The following is a 13,760-nucleotide window of genomic DNA, read 5'->3' on the forward strand; positions in this document are numbered from 1 at the left end:
TATATATATATGTTGGTAGCGTAAGCGATGCGTTTCTGGAGCGTGTGAAGGCCGTTAGGCCTATTCCTGCTCTTGGAACCCTAGGAGTGCAATCAGAAAATTGCTCTGTCCTCGGCAATTGTTACATGCTCGTTACATACATACATACATACCTACATACATACATACATACATACATACATACATACATACATACATACATACACACATACACACATACACACACACACATACATACATACATACATACATACATACATACATACATACATACATACATACATACATACATACATACAGACATACACACACACATACATACATACATACATACATACATACATACATACATACATACATACACACAGACATACACACAGACATACACACAGACATACATACATACATACATACATACATACATACATACATACATACATACATACATACATACATACATACATACATACATACATACATACATACATACATACATACATACATACATACATACATACATACATACATACATACATACATACATACATACACACACACACACACACACAGACACACACAAACACACACACAGCGCTGTGTGTGATGTCTCCCCTTTTGCCACGTTCGATCCCCTTCGACATGCACCCCCAGCCAGCGCTGCGGTTCGGCGCACTCCTGCAGAAAATACCTTGTGCACCGTCGCGTTTCTGCAGAGCGCGGGGTCCACGATGGGCAGCTCGATCTCCTGCAGGTACCGGGGCAGCGTGTTCGCGTTCTCGGCCAGCTGTCCCCATCCGGTGACCTTGCCCTTGCGCACGGCTCCCGAGTCGAAGAGGTCGCGCTCGATGGCCGCTCTGTCGCCCAGGCACGCCGGCAGGATGTATTCCGTGAACTTCACCCGGTCGGCGAGCTGCAGCAGCGCTATGTCGTTGTCGAACGTGTTTGCCTCGAACTGCCTGCGAGTTGACGAGACCGTGTTCGGACGGCTGTCTCGGCCGTTCTTCTCGCACATTGAAAGGAATGAGAGTATGCTTAGGAAGGACCTTTATAAAGCTCGGTGCGAACTCCGATGCCGCCTATTCAAATACATGTAAAGCGCAGGACTGTTTTTTTTTTTTTTCTGAGATAATCCCTTCGCCGATTCTGATGAAATTTGTTTCATTTCGGATGTAAAGTTCAGTTCTAGTCACGGTATGAAGCAAAATTTCGAGCTAAAGCATTAATTTTTTAATAAAAATTGTCACAAATTGTTAAGTTCGGGAAATATCCCCCACGAAGTTTGCGTAGCGCTGCAACTAGAACAGACATCGCAGTTCTGTAACCTGCATCCGTTATAGCATCTAAAGCGGGCAAACTTGGCATATTCATAGGCAGCTTTTCTGTTAGTGTGTTACAATGTTTGCCAGAGTTTTGCAAAAGTCATATTCACGGATTAGTGATAAAGTTAACACAGGTGTATATTATATCAATTTTGTCCGCCGTATGTCCATTATTAAATGGAGTTTCCTGAATTGTGCTATGATTTGTTATTGCTGAGCTACAGAGTAATGAACTTGATAGCTTAGTTCTTCTAAATTTCGCAATTTCAAACAATCTTTATAAAAAAATGACAGCCTAAATAAAAGTTTCGCTTCCAACTGTCACTAGATTGTAATGTTTTTCAATGTACCAAATCTTGTGAATTTCAGTAGAGCAGCTGCCGAGAAAAACGACTTCTCCTTTTCCATGTGTTTAGATGGAAGCCCCGAGCTAAAGCTTCCTCTTAAATCCCCAAACTAGACATGTATAATCGGCCGGTATAATGTAACCGTTATATTTCAATGTGTATCAACGTTGTGCTGCGTAGTTGATACGAAACAAGAACGGAGCAAAACAACAATACACGCAAGAGGTGATGCTCAAACTGACAGCTGCTTATGGCCATAAAAAAAACAACCGAAATAGGAATGAAAACACGCATACTCCACTACAATGAGAATCGTTGAATGTTTTTTTTTTAATCCAGAGCTAGACAGCCTGTGTTGGTTGCTATACCTGCGACCTGATAGAAACGGTTGGTCCAGGACAGACGATTACGTGGTGACAGACATGATGGACCTGTTCCTTTGAATATATGTGTGTTTTCTATCAGCCTTAGGCGAGTGCTAGTCTTAATTAGAGTACGCTGTTTTGCCACCAAAAAATTCTGGCTTACAGCGATGAACGCTTGTTTCTGTAACAGTGCAAACTGTGAACTTCTTTCTTCCTTTTCTTTCAGTCCCACTTTCCCCTTCCCCAGTGCAGGGTAGCCTACCGGGCTCAGCCTGGTTAACCTCCCTGCCTTTCTTTTATGATTTCTCTCTCTCTCTCTCTCTGTCTGTCTGTCTTGGGCACAGAAAGCTTACCGCATAGCTTATTCTAGTATTTGTATATATTATGGGAAGTTACGAGTTGCGGATAGTCCAGCGAACCTGTTAATGAGTAATAACTACTAAATAAGCTCTAACTAAGCAACAAGTCAAATAAAATGTCATTACTTGTGGTACAGCGGAGCTCTTCTGCAAGAGTCCACCTAGTGGGCTGTCCCTTTCGGCCGCTGCTGATTGGCTGGGGCCGCTCGTCTCCTCCTGGCTCGTACAGCTGCATCCAGTCAGCAGCGGCCGAAATGGACAGTTCACTAGGCGGACTCTTACAGAGTACCCGCCAGATGAGCTCTCCATTTGGCTAGAAACAAAAATCAACAAGGTGTTCTATGTTCCATACACGATTTGGGCATTACAGGGTTAAGACGGTTGGTTTCCGTCTAGATGTCTATTTAGCCGTCAACACGGCGAGCATCGGGACTCGGGACGCGTTTGCGCGCACTCACGGGTGGTAGTACACGTCGGCGATCTTGGTGACGACCTGTTGGGGCTCGTCCTCGAGCCGGTCGTACTTGCCCAGTCGTACTTCGACTTCGTCCAGGTGGACCAGTTCATGCTGGAAGCAGTGTGACGCCGACAGCACCCACTGGTCGTTCAGAAGTGTGCCTCCGCAGAACGCCTTGGCCAAAGACGGGGACCAGAACATCACCTGCCGCCGGCGATATGGACGAAACCCCCGCGTTACTCGACGTTTCAAGCAGTGTTGGCAACTTCTTTTGTGGGCGAAATGGCCAGGTCGGGGCCGGAAGCACTCAACCTTTCTTTATTTAGAAATGTCGCTAAGAGATGATGATGATTATATGCTCAATGTCGTGTCGTTCTTACATTGTTCCGAGATATCTTTTCTGCTTTTTTTTATAGTTGCAGCCTTAAATTGCCTTCTGCAATGGTGCAATGGAAGGGATGGAGGAAAGGGAAAAGCAGAAGGCAGGGAGGTTAACCAGAATAACGTCCGATTGGCTACCCTGCACTGGGGGAATGGGAAAGGGGAAAACAAAGATTACAGGGAGAGAGAGGAGGGAAGGAAAGAAGGAAATTAGCGCTGACTTCGCTGACGCGTGTGGTCTAATAGTAATTGCACTAATAGTCAAAGGCGTTCACACAAGCCCGTTGTCCTCAAAAAGCACAAAAGTGCCTTCACCGCTATACGGGCGGACGTGCGATGGAGGCGGTGTTCCAGCAGCACCTGCACGGGAAGCCGCCGATTTTCCAGCTTTTGGAGAGCGTTAGCAAGTTCTTGTCCTTCCGAGGCATTTTGTGGACAGTGGCACAGCAGGGGGTCGATATATTATTCGGTGCCGCAGACCTCGCATGCTGCAATGGTGGTTAGAATGCGAGTCAGCCGAGCTTACTACGCGTCGCTCGCATCTCTGGCAGACACGCTTACGAAAAATCTGCGGTGACCGAGCTCGATAAATGTGAGCGGAGCGGACAGTAAGCGACGTTTAGCGAAAATTCTCTTATTTTCCAGACAACGCTTATGCTCACCCGTATACCCTCGCATGTTACCTCGTTCGAAATGTCGTGGCACGTTGAGACGGCTAAATTGCGCACGTGGCATTCTTTGTTTTCAAAACGTGTCTCCAAAGCTGGAACAAGTGTGGTCTTCATAGTGTACTGCTAAATACAAATGCCCAAAAAAATGAGTCGTCGGCAAGTTTTCTCGCTTCAAAGTGAATCAGACGGAAGTAAAGATATGAGTGGGCGAAACTTACTCAATGTAAAATAACGTGGTCCGCATACATGATACCTTGCCGCCCTTGCTTGTAAAGTAACACACAAGACTCTCCATCAGCGCATAAACTTTGTAGCTGAATCATTTTGTCACGAGTTAGACGGAATACCTCCTGGACGCGCAGAAGCATCGTTACAAACGAAGCAAGTCAGGGACGAATGTCGAGAAGAAGTAGCATTTTTGTACAAGATTATGAACAAGGGATCTATCTGGTACGAACCTCGAAACGTCAGTTTTACTGATCTTTGAAAGCCTGAGAGTTTCACTACGTGAGCCGTGGGTACAGATAGGTATCAAAGAATTGCTGTCACGAGGACATAGGTGGCCAAAAAAGAGGAGTAAGAGGATGAAATCAAGAGAGAAGGCAGAGATGTTAACGTGAAATGCGTCTGATTCACTACGCTACACTGGGGAAGGGAAAGCGGCAATATAAAGATGAGATAGGAAATGGGCAGGCGTGCACCTACTTCGCGCATTGCTTCTTGAGGGCCGTGGTGGGGCGCCGTAGCAACACATGCAACAAGGCAGCGTGCTGGTCATGCATCATTTCTCGGCGGGCATTTTGTCTGCCCCAGCACGAGGTCGCGGGATCGAATCCCGGCCACGGCGGCCGCATTTCGATGGGGGCGAAATGCGAAAACACCCGTGTGCTTAGATTTAGGTGCACGTTAAAGAACCCCAGGTGGTCAAAATTTCCGGAGTCCTCCACTACGGCGTGCCTCATAATCAGAAAGTTGTTTTGGCACGTAAAATCCCAAATATTATTATTATTTTGTCTGCCCCGTGGTAGAGACGCAACTATCAAGTACACCATATGGCTCTATTATGTCCGCCGCGTCAGCTTAGTGGCGATGGCGGGACGCTGCTAGGCTCGAGGTTGCAGGTTCGATCCTGACCGTGACGACCCCATTTTGATGGGGGCGAAGTGCAAACAAACTCGTGCACTTTGAGTTTAGGAGCACCGGTTGTCGAAACTAATACACTCTGCCACATTATGGCGTGCCATAATCAGATCGTGGTTCTCGCACGTTAAATTCCTAATTTCATTAATTTTTTTCTGGCTTTGTTAAAGGCGTAGCTATCTTCAACACTTCCCCTTACTCTTCGTAGATGACTATCTGGCCGAATAATTTGGCCTGGTCATAGCTGGACTATTTAAATCTGAAACTATAAAGCTATAATAATTTAAACAAGTCAAAGCTGGGTCGATCGCGGAGGCAGTGTAATCTAAGGTGGTACCTGGTGGGCCGATCCTAATGCCGCTGCACGATATGCATCCACGAAAAATTTTAGCGGGGTTTCTGACGTGGGTTGATCCTCTAGGCAGTGTAACGTCGCAGTAACCGACACGCCTCATAGCACTGTATAACTAATAGAGCTAAAGGGCAAGTGCAGCCGCACATCTCAGCAGGTCTATATCTGGAATCTATTGTTTGACCCTGACAATTGTCCTGCGGTGTTGTCTGCACAACTTTTGTTTTGTCAGAGCATGATTACTTTTAAAGGGAAGATTATGAATGAGAGGCGGATCCCGAAATGTTGTTTTATTTTGGCAATATTTCGGCAACGTTTCTTTTTCTACGCGTTTAATTGTTGCAAGATGACATACGCATGAGCGCAGCAGTATGTCACTCACCTGCCATGGATGGGCACCCTTCACCGTGTCCTTTCCGCCGACAATCTTGCCTTGCGACTTCGTCGTGTTGGTGCGGCTGCTGTTAACAGGACTGCCACAGACTGAAATGGAAGCACGGCCTGTCATTATCCTTCGCATTCAGCCACAAATAAGGCGACGAGGCAGCATTTTTAGAGATGAGTTGTCAGGGATTCTTCATGCAACGTTCGTTGCGTCTATAAAGAGTGCTGCGATGATGTCGTTGATCCTGAGGCCGCGGACTCAGTTCTCGGACGCGGCGTTTCGGTGTTGGTGGTGGAGTGTACAGAGCACCGGGTGGACGTCAAAAAAATCTCAGAGGGTCAAAAGTACAAATGACGCCATCCAAGGCGTCGTTCTTTTCACGTGCTGCAACGGGACTCCAAGGAACAAGCCCTGTCGCGGTGTAGGTTGCACGTACCATCATGATATATCATGGTGTCCACCTAGGATGCCGAAAGTCGCTCTTTCAAAACTGACAGCCTGTCACCCACAGGAAAAAATTACAATCTGGCTTCCTGCTTCGTACTCGGGATGTAGGGCCCGGGTGAAGGGCTCTCCCAAATACCGCTACGTCTTCAACTGCAGGAGCTAGCACGCCCGGCTGTGAACAACCCGCAGTCTGCACAGTTGGCTCATGTACAAAATTTTTCACGTGGTACTTTTGGAGACGCACTCCTTGGAGCATAAAAGGTGTTCAAAGCGCATTCAAACGGACGCCGACTCACTCATGACACGAAGCAGCAGAGTTCTAACGTGAGCTAATTGGTGAGTCGTGATGGTGGCGACACAGCGTGAACGCGAGACAAGGGCACGGAAAGCAGTGCTACGTCCGGTGTCCCACAGCGTATGTCCAGTGTTCGCGCTGTTTCTTTACCATAATGAGACAAGCAGTAGCACGTCCCGGCTAGAGCGGAGTTGCGTCACGCTGTGATGGATGGTAAGCAATAAGGTGGCACCTGATTCCTGACACGAAGCAACGAAGTCCCAATGTGAGCTATTTGGTGACTCGCGATGATGAATAAACAGCGTCAACACGAGGCAACAGCTGAAGGACACAGAACGCAGCCCTGCGTCCTCTATCTATCATCGGCTATCCCGTGTTCCCGCTGTTTCTTTCTATTATCGCCATGATAAGACACACAAAACCATGTACCCCGACTAGTCCGGCCTAGTCTCGTATTGCAACGAACTGTCCGGCAAACACTGAAGACTCACTCTCTTCGACGTTGATTCTGGGTAGCACACTGAGAAGGGCGGATTCCCGGATGGCGCAGCTATTGCGGCGGTCGGTGGCCACGCACGTGTACACGGCCGAATCCTCGGACGTGGCATCGCTGATGTAAGCCAGCCCGTAGCCAAGATCCCGGTACCGGTTGCTGGTCGGGAAGGGCAAACCGTTGCGCAGCCACCTTATTTCGACGTCTGACGAAGGCCGCTGCGGCACGCTGGCGGCGCACTTCATGACGACCGTCTCTCCCTGGGGAACCTCCTGGTCCTTGAGACTCTTGACGAATCCTGCGATGCACGTGTAAACATGACGAAAATTAAGATACTTTGATTGGTGACTAAGGCGTTGCGGTATTCACTGCTGAAAAATCGCATCTGCCGCATAATCCTCATATGTACAATAACATCTCATCAACTTATGTGATCATTTATAAAGGTCTGCTGCCGTTATGTTTCCTTGAAGGATCCCCCACCAGGTGCAATCAGAAATTTTCGTTATAAACGGTGTAACAATGTGTAACGGTGAGACAACATGTGAAGCTGTCTGTTTTGCTGAGTACTGTTTTCATAAAATGTTGCCATGAGTGCTTAGCCTTCACGTTCCTTCTGTCTCGGGAACCCCCGCGTACCTGTAAAACAGAACTGCTGCAGCTGGTACTTACAATGAACCATCTAGGGAGCCCATTAAAGCAGGAAATTTTTCAGGTTGGTTCATTACTATAGGAGATAAAAGGAATCGAAATATCGCTTTGCCTTGCTGCCAGAGGAAAGCTTCGCTGCCGACATAGATACCCTCTGCCTTTGCCTCGACTAGCGTCCGTCTTCTCCCATATCAGAAACGGAGGACCACGTCGATCAAGTCACAAGCTTTGCCTCTTTGTGGTAACGTGCGATCTTCGGGTGGTTAGTACACGGAAGAAAGCAAGTAACAGCGCTGAACAACGGGCCTTGACGCTTCGTCTGTCTCAGTCGCGTCCCGTTGTTCAGCGGTGTTCCTCGTTTTCGTCAGACTCCTTCCTTTCCTTTTTATTTTAATTTTCCCACCTCGGCGCACTTACAGTGGTGGTTTTAGCGCATTCGGCATTGGATGATTTACTGACGTCACGTGTCCTAATCGGTGGCGTTACAGACAGTGCGCCTTACTGAAAGCCGCATGCGTGTGTGCCGTTGATTTGTCAGCAGAACTCGGGGCTCTCTTGAGAGGTAGGGTGCTCGGGCTTTCGTTTGAAATGCTAGCTGTTTTTTTTTTTTCGCGGTTCGAACTTTGCAGAAAATGTCGAATCTGGGGAGGGGCCCTCTAAATCGTATGGAATTACTCGAACATACTTGAGCTTACGGAGCATGTTGTTGTGGCTGTCGTTGCTGTTGTTGTATGGCGGGTTTTTACCCGACTGTCAGGTTTCTTTGCTTTGGCAATCATGCGGACGTTCGAGGCGCAGTTACGCCGTTGGCGTCGGCGTTGGCGTGCTGTCCTGCTATCAATGACGCGTGCGCGCGTCATCGATAGCCTTCCAGAGACGCGAAGAGCGTTGGGAGCCAAAATGCGACCAGGTCAAGTGGATGCACCGTCCAGCTCCACTTAACCAACTCTACATACCGGAGCCAGGGCAACGTCCTGGTTTTCGCTGCCGGCGTGAGCGTTGCCCGCACCCGCATTAGCCTTCCTGCTGAGCAGTTGTGGGAATACTGCACCGTGGTGAGCGTCAAGCTAAATATATTTCATATTTCATTTGGGTGGTCCGGCCAATGCCAACGTGCTTTTTTTTGTTCCTCGTTTACATCTCATGCACATGGCGTGAAATACTGGGGCGCAACCCAGCGACACCACCCATCGCTGGACGAATCGTCGAGCAGTGGGGAGGCCCAGCTGACGAGCCCGAGCCCTGAAGACCAGCATCGTCTGGCGAATGGGGCCAAGGTGTTGTCGGCTCGGGCCCGCGGAATCCTGGACTAGGGGCGCCGCCCACCTTCGACGATTCTATCGCCGGCTCATTTCTATGAACAAAGTTTGTTTCTCCTCCATCTCCTGCACTAGGTTTAGGCGACCGTTCGCCGTCGATTTGCGATACCTGGGAAGCCTCTGGCACGTTCCTCGTAACGCCAGCTTTCTGAAAGGCCTTCAAGGCAACGCTAAACGTTGCTATTGAATTAAATTGAATTGCATTGCATTTACTTCCACGTTCAGTGGAGAAAATCCCGTGCTAGAAGTGAAACCTGATTCACTTGGCCGAGATTCGGGCCCCCTTTACAAGGCATACAGTAGGAGGAACCGGAAACGCACTTACTAACATTTCAAACATTATGTGAGCACTCAAATTTTTAATATCATGCCGGGATTCATCTCACAATTGAAACTTGGGACACAAACTATTCGTTCATGTATTTTACGTTGGAGAAAGAAAAAGAAACAGAACGTACCGAGAATCAAAGGAGTACATAATCATGTAACATGCATATAAAAATTCAGACGAGCACTTTATCCAGATATATACAAGACAAACGAATGTGAGTTATGCGGCTCAAGAGCAACTCTTGAGCATATGCTCTGGGAATGCAACTGGCTGACGAGTAGTGAGGGGAAAACCGCCTCTAGCGAAAGCCTTCGCGAGTACTGGTGTGCTGTCTGCTCAGCTCAGCCCCAGAAGATCAAATGTGGGCAGTCCAGCGGGCCGACGACACCACCAAAGCCCAAGGGCTCGTGGCAGACGCCTAGGGAGGGTGAATCCCACCCTAATTAGCTGGTTCAGAACAACATTCGTTTGGACTAGATGGTGCATACTTGAACTAGGAAGGAACAGCGCCAACTAAGACGATCACGAGGGGAAGAGCGACACAGGACAAGCGCTTGTCTTGGACACAGCTGGCGCTTGTCCTGTGTCGTTCTCCCACTCGTGATCGTCTTAGTTGGCGCTGTTCCTGCCTACTTCCTTATTAACTGGCCGGGCAAAAACAAAGCTTTCACCAGCACCCCACTTAAGCACAGAAAGAACGAAATGGTACCATGAACACGTTACAAAAGACAGCGTAGTGTAGTTTTACTGGCAGTGGTTATATCGATAATCCTTTTTTATAAAAACAAAATTAAAAGCACCGGTATGGTGTATTGAAAAACTTCCCCGCCATATTTAGTTTTTTTTTTTTATTCTGTACGCCTACGTACCAAAGCCACGATATGATTGTGAGGAACTGCATAGTGGGAATTGCGAATTAATGTTGACCCCCTGGGGTTCCTTGACGTGCACCACTGATGTTCTTGCACTTTGCCCCATAGAAATCTGGCAACCATGGCCGTCATTTTCCCACGCCCTCCGCCTTAGCGGCGTAACGCCAAGCCACATCACCGCCACGACAGCTCGTGTTTCGTTTGACAGAATGGGACATCCCAATATTCTTTGATGCGTGCATTGAAATGCGGAAACATCTAAATTTCAAATGCAATAACGACGTTATCATGTCTTCCCTAATATTCACGCTGTGTTTATATCGTATCGCCATAGTATATGAATAAAGTTCATGAACACGTATTGCATTAAGGCGCCTGAAAAGTTCCACTGTATGTGTATTGAAGGACGCGCCAGCTATGTGTCTATTAGCTTTTTTTCTTTTCTGAAGTACACGCAATTTATACCAATTAGATAACGTACCTTTGCCCCGTAGAAGAAAGCGATAATCTAGAAGGCACAAAAGATGCCGCGTTATAAGTCTAAAATTTGATATTGGATCGTATAAAAAATGAAACCTTGTCAAAATGACGACAGTCCTTGAAAGTTTGGTGATGGTGTGTTTAACATGTGTGTCCCAGGATGTGTGTTTGTGGAGGTACACAACGGAGTGTTCCCGTGTATTTAGCAATCTCTAGACGAGTTCGACCGAGCAAAGGATTTTCTGTGAGGACTGCCGGCGATTGTTTGCGAATATAAAATGACTGTTTTAGTTGGCCTTGTATTGACATTCAGTAGGTTTGGACCGCTGCATGTGTGCATCGCTTTCAATGAAAAGCTTCCAATGCTTCGCCTAATGTCGCCAGCGACACCTTTAGCGCGTGCAAATGACACTTCTGAGCGACATTTTTAAATAGGTGTGTATAAGTAAAACCAGATTCGGCAGAACCCACCTCACGATAATTGTCGATGGCAATACGTTTAGCATTGAATCGATACAGCGACACAAACCTATTGCCACCGTCAAAATGGCTTATGTATGCCGCACGTACTGCAGCCGGGCTCCTCGTTCGCGTTTCCCTGAGAACAATCGGCGCCATCCAGCGTCGCCGCCGCGAAGCCTGCGTCTGAGTTGGATGGCGCGCCCGTGCGTGTGAACGCGGCGAAACGCTTCATGGGACCAGCGGAGTCCTTGTTGCAAATAAAGAAGGTGCGCCGAGCACGAGCAGCGGCCGCGGGCGCTGCTCGCGCAGTTGCTGCCTGATGACAAACGAGTCAGACGTCCAGGTCCGGGTCTAATCCCTGTCATTGTTCGCTACATTTCAAGTGGTGCCGAAACCCACCCTGTTGTCTGGCCCGCGAGTTCCGGCAGTGAATCAACTCCGCCCCAAGCGCGGCTTTGTCTGGAGGGCCATCACCGAGGCCATTGCTACAATCGACGCCCTGCTGACAGATGAGGCCACCCTTACGCTGGTGCTGCACCAGCACCTCGAGCTCGTTTTAGAGTAGCAGGCGGAGTACTGTCCTTTCTGGACATGATGTGTGTGACATCTAGTGGCGCCGCCGAGAAGTGCGCGTGTGGGTGGCCTCCCATAGACAAGAAGAATGGCGCGCGGGTGTCTGCGAACGCTGAGGATTGTTCCCTCGCACTGCCGTGAACCCAGTGGCATACATTCACCGACCCAAGGTTGGCGAGACGTTCATTGAAGAGCGGCCCATACCCAGTGCGTTCGTAGCGCAGCTCGCTAAAACGTTGGCGCCAAAGGCGTTCAGCGAAAAGCGGCACGTATGGAGTGCATTTGCGGCGCAGCCTGCTACAGCACCGGGTCGCCGTCCTTGAGGAATCCGCGTGACGTGGGCTGGACTTCGCCCAGCGTCGGAGAAACTTACCTGACCTTATTGGTCAATGTACATCGACCTATTCTGAATGGCACACACCTAGTTCCTCAAGTTGGCATCAAAGACGTTCGTTGAAGACCGGGGCAGACCGAGTGGCCCATACCCAGTGCTCCAAGTCGGCGTCAGAGAGTTTCTTGGAACAGCCGTACCTACCCAGTGGCGCATTTGCAGCGAGTGACCCATATCGCAGTGAAAGAGCTTCGTTAAGGAGCTACACGCATGTGCGCACACTATGTCGCCTATACTCAACCACCCAAGAGAAAGCAGGCTCTCCAGGGACTGTCTCCGTGGTGCCGACAACGAGCTGTACAAAGCCTCCAAACTTTTAGAAGGAGCAGCAAGCTTTAAAAACTCATCTAATGCCTAGACCCGCAGGCCACGTTAGCATTTTCTATTCTTTTTAGCTTTCGATAAAGCTGTTTCATCACTTACTCTTGCTGATCGTTGCACCTTCTGCCAGCGCAAGGTAGCAAAACTGACAGCACTTTCAGGCGGTGACCATGCCCACCTTCGACCACCTCTCGGGCATAGCTATAGCGGGCCAGAATCAGTGCCACTGCTACTTACGAACGTCACACTCGTCGCTCGTCTTCGTACCCTCCATGTCGACCCCGCTGGTGGACACGGCCTCCAGGTACTTCGTGATGACCACGCAGCTGTAGCTGCCGGCAAGCTCCGAGTGCATCTGCCGGATCCACAGAGTGTTCGGCGGGACCAAGTGCAGTCGGGGCAGGGGCGTGGTGCCGTTCAGGACAACTCCGTCCTTGATCCTGCACGCAACCACCCGGAGACAGCGGTTAACAGACGGAGGTCTAGCTTGAGGCTAGAGAGATAGAAAGCAAGAACAGGAAAGACAGGGAGGTCAACCAAAAGAGCACCCGGTTTGCTACCCTACACGGGGGGTGAGGGAAAGGGGAGTAGAAAGAGGAAAATGGGGGAGAGTAAGCACTGAGTATGTGTGGGAGGGAGACTATACGCAGGGGCACTATAAATGGTCTCTTAGGCAGGTGCACTTCGAGTATTGTACTAGTGCACGAATCGCTTTTCGAGCCAGTGACGGGTGGGGCCACAATCTGAGTATCTTTGAAGCTCGGGGCTACCTCTCGACTTCTCTATTCAACTACCTGCGAAACAAAGGAATGTTTTTATGAGACAGCCCCTGGGCCGATTCGAATGAAGTTTTGTTGCATTCGAGAGAAAAAATGAAATATTAGCGCCTGTAGGGCTGAATTTCGATTGGGGGCTTGCTAATTTTTAGAATATTTTGCCGAAAATCGGTAAGAATTAAAAATGGAAGAACGAAGTTTACAAATCCCTAACTCGGAACCAAAAAGAGATATCGCAGTATTGTAAACTGCATCTGTCACAGAATCTAAAGCGTACAAATTCTTTATGTTCATTTACGCCTGACACCAACTTGTTACAATGTCACGAAGGTCCCGCAAAAGTCCTATTTTCATATTAGTGGTATAGTTCAGAGCGGTGTATAATGCATCAATTTTGACCGCTTTAGCTATATTATTAGGTTCAGTTTGCAGAACTGCGATATCGTTGTTTTTATCGCTGAGTTACAGAGTTGTATCTTCATAGTACTGATTCCCGAAATTTCGCATGTTTCAAAAATTTTTTGTAAAGGAATTAACAATTTAAATTACAATGAGAGTAAAACAACGCAGAAA

General features: G+C 48.4%; 1 protein-coding gene across 1 annotated transcript in view; it reads right to left on the reverse strand.

Annotated features, from left to right (window-relative positions):
* Nucleotides 1-13,760, reverse strand: part of LOC142589825 (mannan-binding lectin serine protease 1-like) — a 45,072-nt gene that overhangs the window by 1,506 nt on the left and 29,806 nt on the right. The window contains exons 10-14 of the mRNA XM_075701413.1: nucleotides 12,649-12,851; nucleotides 7,010-7,309; nucleotides 5,774-5,874; nucleotides 2,849-3,051; nucleotides 689-956 (exon numbers count right to left, since the gene is read on the reverse strand). Coding sequence (XP_075557528.1) covers nucleotides 689-956; nucleotides 2,849-3,051; nucleotides 5,774-5,874; nucleotides 7,010-7,309; nucleotides 12,649-12,851 — 1,075 coding nt within the window. The remainder of the gene's footprint in view (nucleotides 1-688; nucleotides 957-2,848; nucleotides 3,052-5,773; nucleotides 5,875-7,009; nucleotides 7,310-12,648; nucleotides 12,852-13,760) is intronic.

The sequence above is a fragment of the Dermacentor variabilis genome, chromosome 8, assembly GCF_050947875.1.
Source record: "Dermacentor variabilis isolate Ectoservices chromosome 8, ASM5094787v1, whole genome shotgun sequence".
Lineage (NCBI taxonomy): Eukaryota > Metazoa > Arthropoda > Arachnida > Ixodida > Ixodidae > Dermacentor > Dermacentor variabilis.